The sequence below is a fragment of the Mustelus asterias genome, chromosome 13 (assembly GCF_964213995.1).
Source record: "Mustelus asterias chromosome 13, sMusAst1.hap1.1, whole genome shotgun sequence".
Classification (NCBI taxonomy): domain Eukaryota; kingdom Metazoa; phylum Chordata; class Chondrichthyes; order Carcharhiniformes; family Triakidae; genus Mustelus; species Mustelus asterias.
In genome coordinates, this window is record NC_135813.1 from 14,314,867 (window position 1) to 14,339,433 (window position 24,567).

Below are 24,567 nucleotides of genomic sequence, written 5' to 3' on the forward strand. Positions count from 1 at the left end.
CCAAGTGCCGGAAAGTGGGATTAGGCTGGATGCCTCATTTTTTGGCTGGCGCAGACACGATGGGCTGAATGGCCTCTTTCTGTGCTGTAAACTTTCTATGATCCAGTACCTGTGATCACAAACAGATGTGGATTTGCCGGCGTTGGACTGGGGTAAACACAGTAAGAAGTTTAACAACACCAGGTTAAAGTCCAACAGGTTTATTTGGTAGCAAAAGCCACACAAGCTTTCGGAGCTCTAAGCCCCTTCTTCAGGTGAGTGGGAATTCTGTTCACAAACAGAGCTTATAAAGACACAGACTCAATTTACATGAATAATGGTTGGAATGCGAATACTTACAACTAATCAAGTCTTTAAGAAACAAAACAATGTGAGTGGAGTGGCCAAAGTTCAAATATACTCACATTGTTTTGTTTCTTAAAGACTTGATTAGTTGTAAGTATTCGCATTCCAACCATTATTCATGTAAATTGAGTCTGTGTCTTTATAAGCTCTGTTTGTGAACAGAATTCCCACTCACCTGAAGAAGGGGCTTAGAGCTCCGAAAGCTTGTGTGGCTTTTGCTACCAAATAAACCTGTTGGACTTTAACCTGGTATCACAAACAGAAGCAGGAACTGGCCACTCTAAAATGCTAATCCAGAATCTTGTGCCTTGAGGGAACGTCACAAACACATCTCATAATTTTCTTTATAAAAGACAGATTTTGCCACTTTGAACATGCTGTAGTTTTATAAAAATGTTTACAATTCACAAATTGCTTGTTAACCTTTCAACACTGATATTACAAAGACACAAAATACTAATGGTAATAGTTATTGCTCATTTCTCCTGTCAACATGAATCCGCAGTCAAAGTAACAAATAGTTTTAAATAGTAAAGTTTTTTTAAAAAAAGTCTTAGAAATCACTAAAGACACGATATACTTTGGGTGATAAACTGTTCAAGTTTGCATGGATTTGTGTCATTAAAAAAAAAAGCAATTTCGGAAAAAGCAGAAATCCAAATTTGAAAGTGGGAAGATTCCGAAATGTTAACTTTGAAACCAAGCTTTGAAATGTTTGCTGTGTGATTATTACACAGCTCCCCCTTCCACTCCCGCCCACCCCCCCAAATCAAAGCACCGAGTGTTTTCTTCACCATTTCAAAGTGGGGGGGAGGTCACTCAGACTGGCTTGCATTGGACAACAGGCTGTTCGATCCTGCATTGGACAACAGGCTGTTCGATCCTGGCTGCTCTGGAGGATGAAAGGCAACAGATTCACTTCACTAAGAAGCCAAAAGAACAACGGATGAAGAATTTCACATCGATTGCAATTCTGCAGCACATCAAGGGCATCCAAAGCAAAGGGTTACGGTAACGATGGCTTCACCAGAAGGAGAGGCAATGGCCTAGTGGTATTATCGCCAAACTATTAATCCAGAAACTTAACTAATGTTCTGGGGCCCCAAGTTCAAATCCCGCCACAGCAGCTGGTGGAATTTGAATTCAATTTTAAAAATCCAGAATTAAGAATCTACTGATGATCAAGAAACCATTGTTGGAAAAACCCATCTGCTTCACTAATGTCCTTTAGGGAAGGAAATCTGCCGTCCTGACCTGGTCTGGCCTACACGTGACGCCAGAGCCACAGCAATGTGGTTGACTCTCAAAAACCCTCCAAGGACAACGAGGGATGGGCAATAAATGCTGGCCAGCCAGCGATGCCCATGTCCCATAAATGAATAAAACAAAATGAACGTGACAAAAAGGTGAGTTGGGTATTTGGGGGGGGGTGCACTGGGGAGGGGGAGAGAAGGGACGGAATGGGGAACGTGATGGGGATACGAGAGATATGAAAGGAACGGGATGGGTGTGGCAATGAGAGGGATGCAATTCATTGGGATGGGGATTTAAAGAGATACAGTCGCAATAAAGATACTAACGTCACCACAAATGTCTTGCGGGTCTCTGCTGGTTTTGAAATAATTTGCAACGTCTATCCCAGCCCACAGAGTTCCAATACTGGGTGACATGCTGGGTTTTGTAGCTGTCTGGGAGTGGAAAACCCCAGCTGGTTAAGAGCTACTACCCATGTTTTTTTTTGGTGGGAAAACCACACACTATTTGCATTAAGATTGATTTACATGAAAGCGTTACGGGGATTCCTGCCTCAGAGTGGGCAGCTACAAACACATAGCTGCAATTTCCCAAATAAAAAGAGAAAATGCTGGAAACACTCAGCAGGTCACTGGAGAGAAACCGAGTTAGGGTCATTCACCTGAAACATTAGTTGTGTTTCTCACTCCACAGATGCTGCTATTCCTGCCGAGTATTTCCAGCATTTTCTTTTTAATTACAGATTTGCGGCATCGGGAGTATTTTCCTGTTGCTTCAATTTCCCATCTTGGCCGCTCCTGTCGGTGGGATAACAAATCCACAAGGCAACTCATTGCCGAGTGCCCTGACATGGTAGGTGCATTGAGGATTCACTCACTCGACCCTTCCATCTCTTTCTACCTTCAAGTAGCCCCAAAGCCTAGCTCAATGACCGCTCCTCAATTTCTGCTCTTGTAAAGTGCCTGAGAAGGTTTGCGTTGTTAAAAAAAAATGCTGTACAAAGTGCAAGTTGCTGCTATTTAATTTACAGTAATTCCTACGGTTAACCCATGGAGGCCATTGTGCATTGTACCTTGACTAACCTCTGTCACTAAATCCAACACAGGTCAAAGGAGAATAAAATAATACTGCTTTCCTCCGTCTATATTGAGAAAGCGAAATGATTTCCATCCAGGCAGTAACTTCATTTTGATGGTTCGGGTGGTGGTGAGAATCCATTTGGGTGATTATAAACCTTATTATCCTGTACCAACATCATCTCTTTTTTCTGGTGGGCAACATTTTGTTTAAATGTGCAGGTCCTTTAAGCTTTTATTTTTAAAACGCAGCTGTGCGCATGCAGTAACGTAGAGGGGACGTAAAGGGGAAACTTTCAAATTGTGGGTCAGCTTAGAGTGAAGGTTGCCACCAATCACTGCCCCCAAATATCCACTTTTCTTGATTCAACAATTTTACTGTATAGAAATCTCTCCTATTCAGAATCCACTCTCACAGGGTTTATGTGGAAAATTTGAAAAAGCAGGCCTTACAATGGAGAAACTTGACCAATCATTAAATTTACACGCTGCACTCTGTGGTCAACCTTTGGGTTTCTGCACGTTACACGTTTGCAAAATCATCTCTTTGCAGTCTGCAGATTTTTGCATGGCCAGCGTGCCAAAGCAAACAGCCGCCCTCTCGCCACTCCCGTCCGCTGGGGGTTAGAAGTAAAGCACTCCGTCCCTCTGTGGGATTTGATATCCGGTAGGGTTTGGACCTGCATTCAACCTTTCAGATCTGATTTTCAATAATTCCCCAAAACAATTCAATACTTGGATATAGCTTTAAAAACAAATGTCCAGCAAGTTAAATTATTTCTTTCTTCTGGCCCAATAACTTGTCCCTAAAACAGGACACTATTCCGGAAGCCAACTGTATATCATCAAATTACTTAAGCAAGTAATCGTAAACCCCACTCTCCCCCAAGAGACAATGGTGCTCACTGATATACAATTATACTCTCTGACACAAACACTGAGGCAAGATTCCCTTTAAGTTACAAGGAGAAGTCCAATTTGGCAGTCACAGTTTTGCAGCCGGTTTGAGAAAATAATTTCTCTTTTTCTGGGATGAAGTTCATGGAGTTGGCCACTTCTGCGATGATATCATCTCTGGGTTTCATCCCCCTGGAAAGCATCTCGCTTCTTACACACTCCTTGACGTGTATGAGCTTCAAGGGTAGAAACGGTACAAAATAATCGACCAGTTCTTCATTTATAATGTCGGAATTCCAAAACCCGCCTGCAAAACAAAACACAGGAATACAGGTTACCGTGGGGCAAACAAGATTTGCAAGAAAATCCATCAGGTTAGTTTTCAGCTACAGAGAAACAAATATTTGGTTGACCAAAGTCAATGCTTTCCATAAAAGTAGTGCCCAGCAGCCCAGATGCACAAGTACCCAACTAACCAGGGGTTTACAGGCATCATTAATGAGGGTTTTAAATGATTGTCGTAGGATGTAGGTCAATAGTATCGGTGGCACAGTGGTTAGCACTGCTGCCCCACAGAGCCAGGGACCCGGGTTCAATTCCAGCCTTGGGTGACTGCCTGGACTCTGCACATTCACAGAATCCTACAGTGCAGAAGGAGGCCATTCAGCCCATCGAGCCTGCACCGACAACAATCCCACCCAGGCCCGATCCCCGCGACCCCACGTGTTTACTCTGTTAGTCCCCCAGACACTGAGGGGCAATTTATCATGGCCAATCTACCTAACCCGCACGTCTTTGGACTGTGGGAGGAAACCGGAGCACCCGGAGGAAACCCGCGCAGACACGGGGAGAAAGTGCAAAGTCAATGCAGAGGCTGGAATTGAACCCGGGTCCCTAGAGCTGTGAGGCAGCAGTGCTAACCACTTTGCCGCCCCTCATCTCCCAGTGTCTGCATGGGTTTCCTTCGGGTGCTCTGGATTCCTCCCACAGTCCAAAGATGCTCAGGTTAGGTGGATTGGCCGTGCTAAATTGTCCCTTAGTGTCCAAAGGTGTGTGGATGGGTAAATACTTGGGGTTATGGGAATAGGGCAGGGGAGGTGGGCCTGGATAAGATGTTCTGTCACAGAGTCGGTGCAGACTCGATGGGCCGAATCTGCACTGTAGGGAATCTATGATGAGCATCAATACTTCCCATGAGCGGCACATCCAGTAATGGAAACAGGACTCGGCAGTGTAATCACGGAATAACACAGGAGGCCATTTGGCTCTTCTTATTTGTGTTAGCTTGCTGAAAGAACCATCCAATTAGTCTCAGTATCTCCCCCCCCCCCGACCCCTATGGCATGTTTTGCGGCGGCACAGGTGGCCCGCTATTGATTTGTGGCAACAATCTTCTAATCCCGCTACTGTCAACAGGGTTTCCTGTTCTACACACCCCCCGGCACCAGGAAATGGAAGATCCCACCAGCAAGGCGGCCAGAAAATTCCAGCCTACGAAACCCACGGCACGGTGGCACAGTGGTTAGCACTGCTGCCTCACAGCGCCAGGGACCTGGGTTCAATTCCTAGCTTGGGTCACTGTCTGTGCGGAGTCTGCACGTTCTCCCCATGTCTGCGTGGGTTTCCCCCGGGTGCTCCGGTTTCCTCCCACAATCCAAAGATGTACGGTTTAGGTGGATTGGCCATGTTAAATCGACCCTAGTGTCAGGGGGACTAGCTAGGATAAATGTATGGGGTTATGGGGATAGGGCCTGGGTGGGATTGTGGTCGGTGCAGACTTGATAGGCCAGGTGGCCTCCTTCTGCACTGTAGGATTCTGATTGCTGCCTCACAGCACCAGGGACCCGGGTTCGATTCCTGGCTTGGGTCACTGTCTGTGCGGAGTCTGCACGTTCTCCCAGTGTCTGCGAGGGTTTCCTCTCTCAGTCCGAAAGATGCGCGGGTTAGATGCATTGGCCGTGTTAAATTCTCCCTCGGTGTACCTGAACAGGCGCCGGAGTGTGGCGACGGGGGGATTTTCACAGTAACTTCATTGCAGTGTTAATGTAAGCCTACTTGTGACACTGATAAATAAACTTTAAAAACTCTGATCTATCCTCCTTTGTGCAATGTTACTATTGCAAGGTGGTACAGAGCCTGTTTAGCTTTCAGTGTGATAGTTACGCAGATCCTAACCACACATTTCAAATATACTGCAAAGGAAAAGATAAGCTGATTATCACACTGCATTTGTCAAATACTTTTGCATTAAATATAAACAAATCTCAGGTTTATTGTCGAGACACTTTCCCTTCACAGTTCATGCCCTCTTCCTTCACCACCATGTATCCAGACATAACACGGAGCTCTGTAACTCCCTGGTAAAGATCTGCATTTTTGGGGTCCTTTGTCCTAAACCCATTCTGAAGATGTAGGTTATGATTGCACTGGAGAAAGGGTCTATCAGAACTGGCCTAAATCCACAGTAACCCTCAAAGCCGGCCCAACACAAGGCCACAACATTTGCACCGTGCTTTTATCAGAGTTCTACAACTGTGACCATCGGTTAGGATATCATTAACACGAATGGGAATTCTACAATGGACACAGTGGCACTGTGTTATGTTCTCGACTGGAGACGGTCGAGCGCTTGGCAAGGTCATAAAGATTTTCATCCCCTCGTGCACATTGGGTGGTTGCAAAACATTGTGCGGCCAGGGCCCACTGGAATAAGAAGTGTTTCAGAATGTGCACTGCCTGATTGCTGGAAGCAGACAGGACAATGTTCTGGTGAGACACGGTGATGAGGCACGGCGGCACAGTGGTTAGCACTGCAGCCTCACAGCGCCAGGGACCCGGGTTCAATTCCGGCCTCGGGTCTGTGCGGAGTTTGCACATTCTCCCCGTGTCTGCGTGGGTTTCCTCCGGGTGCTCCGGTTTCCTTCCACAGTCCAAAGATGTGCGGGTTAGGTGGATTGGCCATGCTAAAATTGCCCTTAGTGTCAGAGGATTAGAAGGGTAAATACGTGGGGTTGCGGGGATAGGGCCTGGGTGGGATTGTGGTCAGTGCAGACTCGATGGACTGAATGGCCTCCTTCTGCACTGTAGGGATTCCATGATTCTAGATGTTGTGAAAGGATAAAGACAAGACCAACAACCTGTTCATTGGTTTTCATGTGAAAAATAAATTGTCATTACCATGTGTTCACAAATTGCTATTACAGGCTTAGTCTGTAATAACTTATAAAGTAAAGATATATACCACCAAATGAAGAAGATGCATCAACAGTACTGACACTTATTGTAGAAACATAGAAACTAGAAGCAGGAGTAGGCCATTCGGCCCTTCAAGCCTGCTCCGCCATTCATTATGATCATAGCTAATCATCAAATTCAATATCCTGATCCCCCCTCATATCCCTTGAGCTCCCTTTAGAGCTATACCTAATTTCTCCTTGAAATCACACAACGTTTTGACCTCAACTACATTCTGTGGTAGTGAATTCCACACATTCGCCACTCTCTGAGTGAATAAATTTCTCTTCACCTCAGTTCTAAAAGGTTTACCCCTAATCCTCAAACTATGACCCCTAGTTCTGGACTCCCCCACTATTGGGAACATTTGTTTCTGAATCTACCCTGTCTAACCCTGTTAGAATGTTATAAGTTTCTATGAGATCCCTCTCACTCTTCTAAACTCCAATGAATATAATCCTAACCGATTTAGTCTCTCCTCATATGACAGACCTGCCATCCCAGGGATCAGCCTGGTAAACCTTCGCTGTACTCCCTCTATAGCAAGAACATCCTTCCTCAGATAAGGACACCAAAACTGCACACAATACTCCAGGTGTGGCCTCACCAACGTCCTATACAATTGCAGTAAAACATCTTTCATCCTATACTCAAATCCTCTTGCTATGAAAGCCTGGATACCATTTGCCTTCTTTACTGCCTGCTGTACCGTTTTTTAAATTTATTATTCACAACTAGGCTTACACTGCAATGAAGTTACTGCGAAAATCCCCTGTGCGCTTACTTTCAGTGACTGATGCACGAGGACACCATTATGAATATAAGAACATAAGAAATAGGAGCAGGAGTAGGCCATCTAGCCCCTCGAGCCTGCCCCGCCATTCAATAAGATCATGGCTGATCTGAAATGGATCAGTTCCACTTATCCTTTCTTAGGAAATAATGATGACTTACTGTGTTGGTTGTTGAAAACTGCCTTGGATATTTTGGACTCCAAATCTTCCAATATAATTTCCTCCCTGTCCTTTTGATTCCTCCAGAAATCAAGCACCAACTGGTTTATCTGCTCACCTCCAGCATTACTGGTTACAAGACACAATTGCGGACACAGAAGACAGTGAGATGTGTGAACTTTGCCATCAATAGCTACATATTACATTAAATTCCATTCCATTCTTCTTCCCGCACTTAAGACTTTCATCTGTTTGCAGAGCTAGTAATTCCCGGAACAGGTAGTTAGTCTGTTGCCAGGGGCTTATAGCTCGAGGAGCGCCACTCTACAGGAGTCCCTCCTGCTCTTACCATCAGGTACGGCAGTGTTTGTAAGGATTTGCATGTTGACACTCAACCTCGTTCGGCTGCATTATGAACGCAACTTCTTGGCCATCGAATCCTGGAGTGGGACTTGAACCCAGAACTTCTGGCTCAGAGGCAGTGACACTAACCCACTGCACCACAAGATTCCCGCTTGGGTCACTGTCTGTGTGGAGTCTGCACGTTCTCCCCATGTCTGCGTGGGTTTCCTCCCACAGTCCAAAAATTAAAGCTAATTTATTAGTGTCACAAGTAGACTTACATTAACACTGTAATGAAGTTACTGTGAAAATCCCCTAGTCGCCACACTCTGGTGCCTGTTCGGGGGGTACACTGAGGGAGAATTTAGCATGGCCAATACACTTAACCAGCACATCTTTCAGATTGTGGGAGGAAACCGGAGGAAACCCACGCAGACACAGGGAGAACATGCAAACTCCACACAGACAGTAACGCAAGCCGGGGATCGAACCCGGGCCTCTGGCGCTGTGAGGCAGCAGTGCTAACCACTGTACCACCGTGCTGTGTGGGTTAGGTGGATCGGCCATGCTAAATTGCCCCTTAGTGTCAGGGGGACTAGCTAGGGTAAATGCATGGGGTTACGGAAATAGGGCCTGGATGGATTGTGTTCGGTGCAGACTTGATGGGCCGAATGGCCTCCTTCTGCACTGTAGGGATTCTAAGACTCCACATACACTACACAGCAATCAGCTATTTATGATAAAGTCAATCCGCTGTTTGTTTTGAATGTTGCTGGGTGACTGTCAAGTTACACTTCCTTTAGCTGTTACATTCACACCTCATTGCCACAACAGTTCCATCAATGACTTCTTCAGAAAGAAGTTTGGCAACCTTCACTGTGTTTCTAAAGATTCAAAAATTACCTTGCCATTGACCTAAAAGATTTGACACGTATGTTCCGTATGTGTTACAGTAAGCCTCATTTTACATCTGGTGATTTTAGAAAAAATGCAGCAGTAGTTTTGTTGAAATGAGACAATGATTTTTTGGAGACGAGAATTCAGGAGCCAATCTCATAAAAACTGATAGACGTGCATTAAATGGGCTTTTTAAAAAATTAAACATAATTTGAAACTTGTGTGACAAAGGTTATTGTGTAAAATAAAAGCTTGTGATGCAGGGGGTAGCATGTTGGTATAGATTGAAGATGGGCTAAGCTAACAGAGAGTTGGCATAAATGGGTCTTTTTCTAGTTGGCAGGATTTGATGAGTGGTGTGCCACAGGGATCAGTGCTGGGCCCCCAGCTTCTTACAATTTACATCAATGACATGGATGAAGGGACTGAAGGTACGTTTGCTATATTTGCTGATGACACAAAGATAAGTAGGAAAGTAAATTGAGAAGAGGGCGTAAGGAGGCTACTAAAGGACATGGATAGGTTAAGTGAGTGGACAAAAATCTGGCAAATGGAGTATAATCTGGGTACGTGTGAAATTGTCCATTTCGGCAGGAAGAATAAAAAATAAGCATATTATCTAAATGGTGAGAGATTGCAGAGCTTGGAGGTACAGAGGGATCTGGGTGTCCTAGTGCATGTATCACAAAAGGCCAATATACAGGTTCAGCAAGCAATTGGATAGGCTCATAGAATGTTATTGTTTATTGTGATGGGAATTGATTGCAGAAGTAGGGAGGTTATGCTTCAGTTGTACAGGGCATTGGTGAGACCACGTTTGGAGTACTGTGCACGGTATTGGTCCCCTTATTCAAGGAAAGGTGTAAATGAGTTAGAAGCAGTTCAGAGAAAGGTTACTGGACTAATTCCAGGAATGGGTAGGTTGTCTTACGAGGAAAGGTTGGTGAGATTAGACTTGTATCCACTGAAGTTTAGAAGAGGAAGCAACTTGATCAAACTTGATAGCCAGATGTTCTTTCCTAGGGTAGAAAAGTCAAGTTCTAGGGGACATAGGTTTAAGGTGCACGGGAAAAAGTTTAGAGGAGACGTGCGAGACAAGTTTTTTTTACATAGAGAGTGGTTAATGTCTGGAACACTGCCCGGGGAGGTGGTGGGCATTTAAGGGGCAACTAGACGGAATTCATGAATAGGATGAGAATGGAAGGATACGGACTCTAAGTGCATACGGTTTTAGTTTAGGCAGGCATCATGATCAGCACAGGCTTGGAGGGCCGAAGGGCCTGTTCCTGTGCTGTACTTTTCTTTGATCTTTGAAACCTTTAGGATCCTGAGGGGTGTTGATGGCGTGGATGTGGAGAGGATGCTTCCTCTTGTGGGAGAATCTAGAACCAGGGGTCACAGTTTAAAAATAAGGGGTTGCTCGTTTAAGACAGTAAGTAGTCTCACAACACCAGGTTAAAGTCCAACAGGTTTATTTGGTAGCACGAGCTCTCGGAGCGCCGCTCCTTCATCAACGACATGATGAAGTGACTCAGTGACTCATCTGATGAAGGAGTAGCATTCTGAAAGCTCGTGCTACCAAGTAAACCTGTTGGACGTTAACCTGGTGTTGTAAGACTACTTACTGTGCCCATCCCAGTCCAAAGTCACATCATTTAAGGCAGAGAAGAGGCGAAATATGTTTTCTCAGAGGGTTGAAAGTCTCTGGGACTCTCTTCCTCAAAGGGCCGGGGAAGCAAAGTCTTTGGTGATTTAGAGCCAGATAAGATTCATGATTAACAAGAGGGTGAAAGGTTATTGGTAGGCAGGAACGTGGAGTTGAAGTAACAGGCAGGTCAGCCAAGATCTTATTGAATGGCAGAGCAAGCTCAAGGGGCCAAGTGGCCTACTCCTGCTCCTGGTTTGCAAGTTTGTGTGATTTCCTAACCGCATGTTTCATGCGCGTAGCCAGTAATAAGATTTTCCTCCCTTCAACCATTTAATTCCACCAAATCAGGAGGATGAACAATTTCTTGATTAACCTGAAAGGTAACAGACTCTCCCCCTCCCCAGTTGGCATCTCCAATAAAGAAGCAACATCTTGTGCTCAAAGCTACAGCTGTGAGAGCCTCAACTCATCCACGTTTGAGAACTTCATTTGTGTCATCTTACTTCATCAATTCAAAATCCAACATCTTAACGTTAACCGCCACCTTGTCTGCGTGCTTGCGCATTAGAATTTCTCAAAAAAAATCATTCCTGGAATGTGGGTACTCCATCCACAAACCATCCACTCCCTCCACCACTGATGCACGGTGGTGGCAGTGTGTACCATCTACAAGAAGCACTGCAGGAACTCACCAAGGCTCCTTGAACAACATCTTCCAAACCCACGACCATTACCATCTAGAAGGACAAGGGCAGCAGACACATGGGAACAACACTACCACCTGGAAGTTCCCCTCCAAACCAAGCTGGGCCAGCGACTATTGCCCATCCCTAATGGCCTTATGAAGGTGATGGTGAGCTGCCTTCCTGAACCGCTGGAGTCCATGCCATGTAGGTACAGCCACAATACTGTAAAGAGAGGGAGTTCCAGGATCGTGACCCAGTGATGGAGCGGCGATATATTTCAAAGGCAGGATGTTGAGTGGCTTGGTCGTGGGTTTGGAAGATGTTGCATAAGGAGCCTTGGTGAGTTCCTGGAGTACATCTTGTAGATGGTACACACTGCTACCATTGTACGTCAGTGGTGGAGGGAGCGGATGTTTGTGGATGGGGTGTCAATCAAGCGGGGCTGCTTTGTCCTGGATGGTGTCGAGCTTCTTGAGTGTTGTTGGAGTGTTGTTACCAACGAACAGTGTACACTGTAAATTCCTATCACTTACCTCACAAAAATAAATATCGCCTTTCGATAATTCGTTCCATACATAACGTGTGACTGTCCTAAGTAGGGTTTGATCGCATCAATTAAGCCTGGGTGCAGTTTATCCATTTCATCAAATATGAAGACTGATCTGCTGCAGTCACTCAGGTTACCAACAATCCAACTTCTCAACTGCTCCTGAAAAGACAAGAACAATATAAAGAAAGTTTCCAGGCTGTCACACCAGGGTCACATGTGAACCATAGAAACCATAGAAACCCTACAGTGCAGAAAGAGGCCATTTGGCCCATCGAGTCTGCACCGACCACAATCCCACCCAGGCCCTACCCCCATATCCCTACATCTGCAACAGAAACTGGAAACACCCCAACAATGCAAAGCGAGGACTGATTGTCAATTGAGAGACTTATTTACTGCACTTTACAGAGACAAAGTTATTACAGCTAAGGTTGATATTCAAATTATAGAAACCAAGTGGAATTCTTGAGAAAAGTCATCACTATCCAAAAGTGGAGCTTCCTGGAGTTTATGATTGGGAGCGAGTTGCGAGCGCCACCCTCATACTGCTCAAAATTAAATCCATACTCACAATTTCATAGAATCCCTACAGTGCAGAACGAGCCCATTCGGCCCATCGAGCCTGCACCGACAACAATCCCACCCAGGTCCCATTCCCTGTAACCTCACATGTTTATAGTCCTAATCCCCCTGACACTAAGGGGGCAATTTACTATGGCCAATCAACCTAACCCACACATCTTTGGACTGTGGGAGGAAATCAGAGCACCCGGAGGAAACCCAGAATGTGCAAACTCCACACAGACAGTGACCCGAGGCCGGAATTGAACCCGGGTCCCTGGCGCTGTGAGGCAGCAGTGCTAACCACCGTGCCGCCCCAATTCAACAACAACGTGTATTTAATTAAGTTTAAAAGTTTTTAAAGTTTATTTATTGGTGTCACAAGCAGGCTTACATGAACACTGCAATGAAGTTACTGTGAAAATCCCCGAGTCGCCACAGTCTGGCACCTGTTCGGGTACGCTGAGGGAGAATTTAGCACGGCCAATGCACCTAACCAGCAAGTCTTTCGGACTGTGGGAGGAAATCGGAGCACCCGGAGGAAACCCACGCAGACACGGGGAGAATGTGCAGACTCCACACAGACAATGATCCAAGCTGGGAATTGAACCTGGGTCTCTGGCGCTGTGAGACAGCAGTGCTGACCACTGTGCCACCCTTAACATCGTTTTAAAAAGTCACAAGGCACTTCATAAAAGAGTTAATTGAATTTGGCACGGTCACATAAGCAGGGTCTGTGGCGCAGTGGGTAGTGTGGCTACTCTGGGCCAGAAGCGCTGCTTTCAAATCCCATTTAAGGACTTGATGGTTATTCTTACCCACACGTGTCCCTTAGTAATGAGTCAATTATGTGAGATGGCCGGGTAAGACTGACACTGAAAGTCAATCAGATAAAAATACAAAATTGACGGGCTGGAAAAGATCAGGTTTATCAGGTTTGCCTGGCACCACGATGGCCAGAGTGTCATGGTTAAACACTTTGCCCACACCCACAATTCTTTCCTGTTCCACCCTGTCTCCCACAGCCACACAATCTCCTGGAAGACACAAGGAAGATGACAGGAAAGTCAACATTGGAAAGGGAGCAGGCAGCGACTTTTTTAGACATGCTGATTATGTGTAACGGGAATATCTATCTGTCTGGAAATGACCTGTAGGAACACACTAGCATTGAGCTGACTGACCCGGGGGGCAAAGCTATGCTGGAGGTTCCATTTGGATGTTACACCCCTTACTGCAGTTCCTTTTAGGATAAAAACCAAGATACAGCCTCCAGTTTACACTTATTTATACAAACAGCACACTGTAAAAATATTTTCCTAATTCTTCCACGTGCCACTGTCACTTCTGTCAGGAACACTGAAGTTGGGGCGGCACGGTAGCACAGTGGTTAGCACTGCTGCTTCACAGCTCCAGGGACCTGGGTTCGATTCCCGGCTTGGGTCACTGTCTGTGTGGAGTTTGCACATTCTCCTCGTGTCTGCGTGGGTTTCCTCCGGGAGCTCCGGTTTCTTCCCACAGTCCAAAGATGTGCGGGTTAGGTTGATTGGCCATGCTAAAATTGCCCCTTAGTGTCCTGTGATGTGTAGGTTAGAGGGATTAGCGGGTAAAATATGTAGGGATATGGGGGTTGGGCCTGGGTGGGATTGTGGTCGGTGCAGACTCGATGGGCCAAATGGCCTCTTTCTGTACTGTTGGGTTTCTATGATTCTGTCAATACAGGAAATCTGTTGTCAGTAGTAACAGATCTTTTCTTCAATAGCCGGGGTATTCTGTAGTTTTGCCTCAAGCAAACAGTTTGCAAGTCACATTTTTAAAAAAGAGAATCATTTATAGGATATTGGTTTCGCTGACTCGGCCAGCATTTATTGCCCATTCCTAATTGCCCTCGAGAAGGAGGTAGTGAGCTGCCTTCTTGAAACGTTGCAGAACATGTGGTGTAGGTACACCCACAGTGCTGTTAGGGAGGGAGTTTCAGGATTTTGGCCCCAGCGGCAGTGGAGGAACGGCCGATATATTCCCAAGTCAGGGTGGTGAGTGAGTTGGAGGGGAACCTCCAGGCGGTGGTGTTCCCATGTGTCTGCTGCTCTTGCCCTTCTGGATGGAAGTGGTCGTGGGTTTGGAAGGTGCTGCCTAAGGAGCCTTCATGAGTTTCTGCAGTGCATCTTGTCGATGGTACACATGGCTGCCACTGAGTGCTGGTGGTGGAGGGAGTGGGTGTTTGTGAATGAGGTGCCAGTCGAGCAGGCTGCTTCGTCCTGAGTGGTGTCAAATTTTTTGAGTGTTACTGCGCTCATCCAGGCAAGTCCATCACACTCCTGACTCGTGCCTTGTGGATGGTGGACAGGCTTTGGCGGGGGGACAGCAGGTGAGTTACTCGCCGCAGGATTCCTAAGCTTCTGCAGTATAACTAAGGTGTGGAGATGTCAGCGTTGGACTGGGGTGAACACAGTAAGAGTTTTAACAACACCAGGTTAAAGTCCAACAGGTTACTTTGGTATCAAATGCCATTAGCTTTCGGAGCCCTGCTCCTTCGTCAGATGGAGTGGATATCTGCTCCATCAGATATTCACTCCATCTGACGAAGGAGCAGCGCTCCGAAAGCTAATGGCATTTGCTAACAAAAAAACCTGTTGGACTTTAATCTGGTGTTGTTAAAACTCTTACTGTGTATAACTAAGCGACAGAGAGAGAGACTTGGCTGAAATGGTGGCAGTTTAGCGAGTCAGGAAAGGCTACCTCAAACGGGTAATCTCTAATTGCTTCCACCTGCTGTGGGCTCAACGCAAAATTCAAACCAGATCCAGCCAGAGCACAGACTATTCCAGTTCTCTTTGGTATCATTCAAATTGACCTTGTCTTTTGATGCTTGTGAGTCAAGCTCTCTGCATGTTTGTGTAATGCCAGGCGGGCACACAGCCCCGCGCCAGGCGGGCACACAGCCCCGCGCCAGGCGGGCACACAGCCCCGCGCCAGGCGGGCACACAGCCCCGCGCCAGGCGGGCACACAGCCCCGCGCCAGGCGGGCACACAGCCCCGCGCCAGGCGGGCAGACAGCCCCGCGCCAGGCGGGCAGACAGCCCCGCGCCAGGCGGGCAGACAGCCCCGCGCCAGGCGGGCAGACAGCCCCGCGCCAGGCGGGCAGACAGCCCCGCGCCAGGCGGGCAGACAGCCCCGCGCCAGGCGGGCAGACAGCCCCGCGCCAGGCGGGCAGACAGCCCCGCGCCAGGCGGGCAGACAGCCCCGCGCCAGGCGGGCAGACAGCCCCGCGCCAGGCGGGCAGACAGCCCCGCGCCAGGCGGGCAGACAGCCCCGCGCCAGGCGGGCAGACAGCCCCGCGCCAGGCGGGCAGACAGCCCCGCGCCAGGCGGGCAGACAGCCCCGCGCCAGGCGGGCAGACAGCCCCGCGCCAGGCGGGCAGACAGCCCCGCGCCAGGCGGGCAGACAGCCCCGCGCCAGGCGGGCAGACAGCCCCGCGCCAGGCGGGCAGACAGCCCCGCGCCAGGCGGGCAGACAGCCCCGCGCCAGGCTGGCAGAGAGCCCCGCGCCAGGCTGGCAGACAGCCCCGCGCCAGGCAGGCAGACAGCCCCGCGCCAGGCAGGCAGACAGCCCCGCGCCAGGCAGGCAGACAGCCCCGCGCCAGGCAGGCAGACAGCCCCGCGCCAGGCAGGCAGACAGCCCCGCGCCAGGCAGGCAGACAGCCCCGCGCCAGGCAGGCAGACAGCCCCGCGCCAGGCAGGCAGACAGCCCCGCGCCAGGCAGGCAGAGAGCCCCGCGCCAGGCAGGCAGACAGCCCCGCGCCAGGCTGGCAGAGAGCCCCGCGCCAGGCTGGCAGAGAGCCCCGCGCCAGGCAGGCAGAGAGCCCCGCGCCAGGCTGGCAGACAGCCCCGCGCCAGGCAGGCAGACAGCCCCGCGCCAGGCAGGCAGACAGCCCCGCGCCAGGCAGGCAGACAGCCCCGCGCCAGGCAGGCAGAGAGCCCCGCGCCAGGCAGGCAGACAGCCCCGCGCCAGGCAGGCAGACAGCCCCGCGCCAGGCAGGCAGACAGCCCCGCGCCAGGCAGGCAGACAGCCCCGCGCCAGGCAGGCAGACAGCCCCGCGCCAGGCAGGCAGACAGCCCCGCGCCAGGCAGGCAGACAGCCCCGCGCCAGGCAGGCAGACAGCCCCGCGCCAGGCAGGCAGACAGCCCCGCGCCAGGCAGGCAGACAGCCCCGCGCCAGGCAGGCAGACAGCCCCGCGCCAGGCAGGCAGACAGCCCCGCGCCAGGCAGGCAGACAGCCCCGCGCCAGGCAGGCAGACAGCCCCGCGCCAGGCAGGCAGACAGCCCCGCGCCAGGCAGGCAGACAGCCCCGCGCCAGGCAGGCAGACAGCCCCGCGCCAGGCAGGCAGACAGCCCCGCGCCAGGCAGGCAGACAGCCCCGCGCCAGGCAGGCAGACAGCCCCGCGCCAGGCAGGCAGAGAGCCCTGGTTATCTAACCAGACAATGGGATGAACGAGCAAATCAGAACCGCAATGAAACACTTCATCATTCTCAAATAGTGAACCTGCGATAGAATATCCCACTGAAAAGTAATTCTCACTGTGGCAGACTCTTATTTTTATTATTTATTCGTGTCACAAGTAGACTTACATTAACACTGCAGTGAAGTTACTGTGAAAATCCCCCAATCGCCACACTCCGGCGCCTGTTCGGGTACACTGAGGGAGAATTTAGCACGGCCAATGCACCTAACCAGCACGTCTTTCAGACTGTGGAAGGAAACTGGAGCACCCGGAGGAAACCCACGCAGACACGGGGAGAACGTGCAGACTCCGCACAGTCACCCAAGGCCGGAATCGAACGCAGGTCCCTGGCTCTGTGAGGCAGCAGTGTTAATCACTGTGCCGTCCCGTGTGTGTGTGCGTGAAAATTCACTTGGGCGGCATGGTGGCGCAGCGGTTAGCACTGCTGCCACACAGCACCAGGGACCCAGGTTCAATTCCGGCCTCTGGTGGCCGTGTGTGTGGAGTTTGCACATTCTCCCCGTGTCTGCGTGGGTTTCCTCCGGATGTTCGGTTTCCTCCCACAGTCCAAAGATGTGCGGGTTAGGTGGATTGGCCATGCTAAATTGCCCCTTCGTGTCAGGGGGTCGCAGGGTAAATACGTGGGGTTACAGGCATCGGGCCTGGGTAGGATTGTTGTCGCTGTAGACTCGATGGGCTGAATGGCCTTCTGCGCTGTAGGAAATCTATGATTTTCCTCCCTAACTACAAACTTTTTATTAAAGACCAAATCTTTTAAACTGGGGCATTTTCAGTACAGCATCAGAAATAAAAGGACTTAAAATCTAACAATCTGCCCAAGAGAGATAATTCAGGTTTTCTTATCGGAAAGATAATCAGTTAAACACAAATGGATTTTTTTGCCCCTCTCCCTTACCTTGTAGGTCTCAATCTTGCAGGCATGTGGAAAGTGTAAGGTGGGCACAAACTGGTGCACATAAGAGCTTTTCATTCCATCCCGGTACAGGTTCCTCATTAATAAAGAGGTGACGTAGCTTTTCCCAGTCCCTGACCAGCCGTGAAATGATAATACGAGAGGCTTCACTGGAGACCGCGTCTCCAGAAACTGTTTTACCGTCTTGACAATCACTTCCTTGGCCAGGTGCTGTCCATACACATGTCGGCACAAATCCAGTTCCAGATCTACAGGGGATGCAGAGTTCAAATGCAATGTTAGCCGCTCACTTCGCCGACCCCCATTTCCTATTTTCTAATCAATGCTACCATTTAATATTTTAAAACAATAAGAACAGCCGAGGATTAAGATTGAATTTGCAATCATAGAATCCCTACGGTACAGAAGGCGGCCATTCGGCCCATCGCGTCTGTACCAATCACAATCCCACCCAGGCCCTATTCCTGTCATACCACACATTTACCCTGCTAATCCCCCTGACACTAGGGTTAATTCAGCACGGCCAATTCACCTAATCCGGACACCTTTGGACTGTGGGAGGAAACCGGAGCACCCGGAGGAAACCCATGCAGACACGGGAAGAAAGTGCAATCGCCACACAGACAGCGACCTGAGGCCAGAATCGAACCCGGGTCCCTGGCGCTGTGTGGCAGCAGTGTTAACCATTGTGCCACCGTGCCGCTCCAAATCCTTGTAGCCCCCGAGTGATTTGGGGTCAGTTTATGCCAGAATTATGGGTGAGCAGATCAGATTCCCAAACTTACAACACCCCCCAAAAAAAAATTAATCTTACAATTAGCCAACATATTAATAGGATCTCTTCACCTCCCCCCCCCCCCCCCGCTCCCCCCTAACCCAAACCCCCTACCTCCATTTTTAGATTTGTGAAGGTTATCCATAGTATCTTGTGATTTTCAGAGCCTGTTACAGCGAGAATTGATACGGTTTAATGGCCTTGTTGTGTTCTAAGCTCTCTGCCTGAGATTGGCTGAGACCGAGGGCGGCATGGTGGCACAGTGGTTAGCACTGCCGCCTCACAGCGCCAGGGACCCAGGTTCAATTCCGGCCTTGGGTCATTGCCTGTGCGGAGTTTGCACATCCTCCCCGTGTCTGCATGAGTTTCCTCCGGGTGCTCCGGTTTCCTCCCACACTCCAAAGATGTGCGGGTTAGGTGGATTGGCCATGATGAATTGCCCCTTTGTGTCAGGGGGATTAGAAGGGTAAATACACGGGGTTGCGGGGATAGGACCTGGGCGCGATTGTTGTCGGTGCATTCTCAATGGGCCGAATGGCCTCCATTTGCACTGTAGTGATTCTATGATATCTGCTTTGGAGCAGTTCCGAATGACATTGCCGCCCCCGTCCCACTGCCGACTCCATCAAACAAAGCCCCGTACATGTCTATTTACACACACACACACACACACAAATATAATCAGAGACATTAAAATACAAATTAAAGGTTAATTATGACAAAGCACATTGCTAACAGCACAAGTTTCAAAGTTATGTGGTTTTAAATAACAGGTGCAGCATTATTATAAGTAGGAGAATTGCCTCCACAAGAGGTCCGGGGGATTTATCTAGTCAGTAGATCACTAAGCAGGGAATGTTTAATTCAGATCTGTGCTGAAGAATACATCGACAACCTGCTTCGGTGCCCTGGACATGGGAGGATGGGGGTGAGGGATCGTGTGTATTGAGCTAAAATGGGCAAACCTGTATTGATATAGCGTCTTTCATGGCCTTAGGATGTTCACAAAGCACTTTGCAGCCAATGAACTACTTGCAAAGTGTTGTACTGTAAGAAACGCGACAGCCAATATGTGCAAATCAAGCTCCCATAACCAGTAATTTGATGATGACCAGATAACTTGTCTTTTTGGGGATGTTGATTGAAAGGTAAATATAGAATCATAGAATTCAACAGTGCAGAAGGAGGCCATTCGGTCCATCGAATCTGCATTGACCACAATCCCACCCAGGCCCTACCCCCATAACCCAATGCATTTACCCAAGCTAGTCCCCCAGACACTAAGGGGCAATTCACCTCACCCGCACATCTTTGGACAGAGAGGAAACCGGAGCACCCGGAGGAAACCCACGCAGACACGGGGAGAATGTGCAAACTCCACACAGACAGTGACCCAAGGCCGGGTGAACCTGGGTCCCTGGCACCGTGAGGCATGATGTGAAGTTGCCGGCATTGGACTGGGGTGGGCACAGTAAGTAGTCTCACAACACCAGGTTAAAGTCCAACAGGTTTATTTGGTAGCACACGCTTTCATAGTGTTCCTCCTTCTTCAGGGTGAGTGACACAACTCTTCACTCACCTGAAGAAGGAGGAAGGCTCTGAAAGCTCGTGCTACCAAATAAACCTGTTGGACTTTAACCTGGTGTTGTGAGACTTCTTACTGTGAGGCAGCATCGCTAACCACTGCGCCGCCCCAATATTGTCCAGCACACACTGGAAATAACTCCCCTGCTCTTCTTTAAAATAGCACCAAGGGATGTGTGAGCTTAGAGAGCAGGCGGGGCCTTGGTTTAATGTCCAAAAGCTGGCATGTCTGACAGTGCAGCACTTCTTCAGCACTGGCATGTCAGCCAAGATTTTAAGACAGAAGTTATTTTTTTTATTCATTCATGGGACATGGGCATCACTAGCTGGCCAGCATTTATTGCCCATCCCTAGTTGCCCGATGCTGTGGCTCTGGAGTCACCTGTAGGCCAGACAAGGTAAGGACGGCAGATTTCCTTCCCTAAAAGACATTAATGAACCAGATGGGTTTTTCCAACAATCGACAATTGTTTCATGGTCATCAATAGATTCTTAATTCCAGATATTTTTTATTGAATTCAAATTCCACCATCCGCCGTGGCGGGATTCGAACCCGGGTCTCCAGAACATTAGCTGAGTTTCTGGATTAATAGTCTAGCGATAATACCACTAGGCCATCGCCTCCCTGCTTGAATGTACAACCTTCTGACTCTGAGATGGGAGTGCCATGGTTCACACCTCTAAACAGCAAGTAGAACTGTCAGCTGAGGGTAGACTGGTCTTTCCTGAGAACAGCTACTGAAACAATAGCATTTAAAAAACAAGCCAGCTATAGTGAGAGGGGAACTGGGATGTGTTCGGAGTTCAATAACCTCAATGATTACCCTGAGGGTGAGGATGGGTGCTGTTCACTGACATTTCCATAATGTCAGCTCCATTAGCATCGCCAGGCTACATAGAAACATAGAAGATAGGAGCAGGAGGAGGCCATTCAGCCCTTTGAGCCTGCTACGCCATTCATTGTGATCATGGTTGATCATCCAACTCAATAGCCTAATCCTGCTTTCTCCCCACAACCTTTGATCCCATTTGCCCCAGAAAAAAATTAAACTTATTGAATTCAAATTTCACCATCTGCCGTGGTAGGATTTGAACCCGGGTCCCCAGATCTAGCCCTGGGCCTCTGAATTTCTTGCCCAGTCTTACTGCGCCACTGCCAGTAAAATTGTGATAATTTTTATTATCACAAATCCTTAAAGGTGGCACAGCAAATTAATGGGGTGGTTGAAAAAGCATACAGGTTAACTTGGGTTTATTAAATAGAGGATTAGAATATAAAAGCAAAGACATCATTCTGGGACTTTATAAACCACTGGTTAGGCCTGAGTTGGAGTGTTGTGGACGATGCTGGACACCAGACTTCAGGAGAAGTGTAAAGGTCTCAGGAAGGCTACAGAACAATTGATCTGGTTGTTACCAAGGATATGAAGCTTCAGGTATGAGGAGGTTAGCAAAGTGAGAACTGCTCAACTTAGAGCAAAGATGGTTATGGCGTGACTAATCAAGATGTTTTCAAGATGATAAGAGTAAAAACAAACAATTCCCTCTCACAAGTAGGTTAATAATCAGAGGTCCTAGATTTAAAATAATTGGCAAGAGGGAGGCAAGGACAACCTGTCAAGTAAGAAGTCTCACAACACCAGGTTAAAGTCCAACAGGTTTATTTGGTAGCACGAGCTTTCGGAGCGCTGCCCCTTCATCAGGTGAGTCAACCGTCAAGGGCAGCACAGTGATGCAGTGGTTAGCACTGCTGCCTCACAGCACTAGGGACTCGGGTACGAATCCAGCCTTGGGTGACTGTGCGGAGTTTGCCTGTTCTTCCTGTGTCTACGTGGGTTTCCTCCAGTTTTCCCCCACAGTCCAAAGATGTGCGGGTTAGGTTGATTGGCAACAGTAAATTGCCCCTCAGTGTCCAAAGTTGTTTAAGTTAGGTGGATTCGCTGTGGCAAACGCAGGGGGTTATAGGGACAAGGCAGGGAGGGGTTGCTAGGCCTTCTTGGGTAAAATGCTCTTTCGGAGAGTCGGTGCAGACTCGATGGGCCGAACGGCCTCCTTCTGCACTGTAGGGATTCTATGGTTTCACTCAGGCTGTTGTTAGGATCTCAAACACAGTACCTGAAAAGTTGGTGGAAGCTTGTGCCATAAATCATTTTGACAGGGAGTTGGGCAGGATAGGGAGGATGAGGAACTTGCAGGGTTCCAGACAAAACAAAAAACAGGGATTTCGGACTAAGCATTACTACCCTTCAAAAGAGCCAGCACCGGCACTGCAGGCTGAATGGCCTCATTCTGTGCTGTAGCTGCATTTGGATCTGCAGTTAGGATGGCAGTTTGGGAAGACCTTACAGGAATGATGATGAGAGGTAAGGGAAGGCAGAGACAGGCTTTCAGTGTAGGGAAGTTGAGGTATTGGTAGAAATGGGCTGTGTTGTGAAGGTGGAAATGTGCAGTGATGATAACAGGTAGCACGTCGCGTCCGAAGTTCATCTCAGGACTGCAAGGCTCAAATTTAATCAAAGCTGGTCACTTCTCCCGGAAAAAGGAACTTGTGATGGGAGTTGGCTGGAAAATAAACTCTCAAATGTAGTTTGCTCAGGCTTCTTTCTAAGACTGGTGTCCTTGACCAGTTGAATAATTCTTCACAGTACTAAAGGCAAGTTGTCTCATTCTGAGGTCCAATTTAAAAAAGACCCCCCCTCCCCCAAAACATTGAGAGCGAAATTAAAATGAGAAACGGCTCGAAATGATTACGCTGCAGTTCAAAGAACAAAGATATTGACACAACCCACATTTCCATCGACAAAATAACATCTCACAACTATCACTGGGTGAATTGAGACACAGGAAGAAGTCTCTGTGTTTACCCCAGTCCAACGCCGGCATCTCCACATCATGAATTGAGACACACAGATCCTAGGATCTGGGAAAGATTACTTACTGTCGATATTGGGCTGGAAGGCGCAGTCGCAGGAGTCTGACAGCTGACAGTACATGGATCGAAAGGGGAAAGTGACCTCCCAGCACAAGAATCTGGGGAAAAGGGAGAAACAAAAGAGCCAAAAGCCAGGTTCCCATTTCACCAGCTCCATAGCTCGGCAACCCGCTCACTTCCGCAGTGGCGGCTGCGCCTGCGCACTGTGTGGGAGAGTTGGCACTTTCAGTGACGTCACAATGGAAATGTAACAAAGTGAAACTGATACAGAATTCCCCCCAATTCTGTTACACTGAACATTCCAGACAGACCCCACTCCCCCCAGACAGAGCACAGGGGCCTGACCCCCCCCCCCAGACAGAGCACAGGGGCCTGACCCCCCCCCAGCCAGAGCACAGGGGCCTGACCCCCCCTCCCCCCCCCAGCCAGAGCACAGGGGCCTGACACCCCCCCCCCCAGCCAGAGCACAGGGGCCTGACCACCCACCCCCCCCAGCCAGAGCACAGGGGCCTGACCCCCCACCCCCCCCAGCCAGAGCACAGGGGCCTGACCACCCTCCCCCCCCCCCCAGCCAGAGCACAGGGGCCTGACCACCCCCCCCCCCCAGCCAGAGCACAGGGGCCTGACCACCCCCCCCCCCCCCAGCCAGAGCACAGGGGCCTGACCCCCCCTCCCCCCAGCCAGAGCACAGGGGCCTGACCCCCCCCCCCAGCCAGAGCACAGGGGTCTGACCCCCAGCCAGAGCACAGAGGCCTGACCCCCCAGCCAGAGCACAGGGGCCTGATCCCTCAGCCAGAGCACAGGGGCCTGGTCCCCAGCCAGAGCACAGGGGCCTGATCCCTCAGCCAGAGCACAGGGCCTGATCCCTCAGCCAGAGCACAGGGCCTGAACCCCCAGCCGGAGCACAGGGGGCTGGTCCCCAGCCAGAGCACAGGGGCCTGGTCCCCAGCCAGAGATGGACTAGTCTCCGGAATTGGTTGCATTCTTGGACACACGCATCTCCATTAAGGAAGGGCACCTCAGCACCTCACTGTACTGCAAGCCCACGGATAACCTCACGATGCTCCACTTCTCCAGCTTCCACCCTAAACACGTAAAAGAAGCCATCCCCTACGGCCATGCCCTCCATATACAGAGGATCTGCTCAGATGAGGAGGATCGCAACAGACACCTCCAGACGCTGAAAGATGCCCTCATAAGAACAGGATATAGCGCTCGACTCATTGATCAACAGTTCCAACGCGCCACAGTGAAAAACCGCACCGACCTCCTCAGAAGACAAACACGGGACACAGTGGACAGAGTACCCTTCGTCGTCCAGTACTTCCCCGGAGCGGAGAAGCTACGGCATCTCCTCCGGAGCCTTCAACATGTCATTGATGAAGACGAACATCTCGC

The 24,567-nt window shown here is 49.3% G+C and overlaps 1 protein-coding gene across 1 annotated transcript; it reads right to left on the reverse strand.

Annotated features, from left to right (window-relative positions):
* Positions 1 to 620: 620 nt before the first annotated feature.
* On the reverse strand, positions 621 to 23,376 carry LOC144502449 (torsin-1A-like). Its single transcript, XM_078226376.1, has 5 exons — positions 23,176 to 23,376; positions 17,861 to 18,126; positions 11,866 to 12,041; positions 7,761 to 7,888; positions 621 to 3,879 (listed from the first exon to the last, which is right to left on the reverse strand). The coding sequence occupies exons 1-5, from the start codon at positions 23,324 to 23,326 to the stop codon at positions 3,635 to 3,637; spliced, it is 966 nt and encodes a 321-aa protein (XP_078082502.1). The 5' UTR covers positions 23,327 to 23,376; the 3' UTR covers positions 621 to 3,634.
* Positions 23,377 to 24,567: the final 1,191 nt, after the last annotated feature.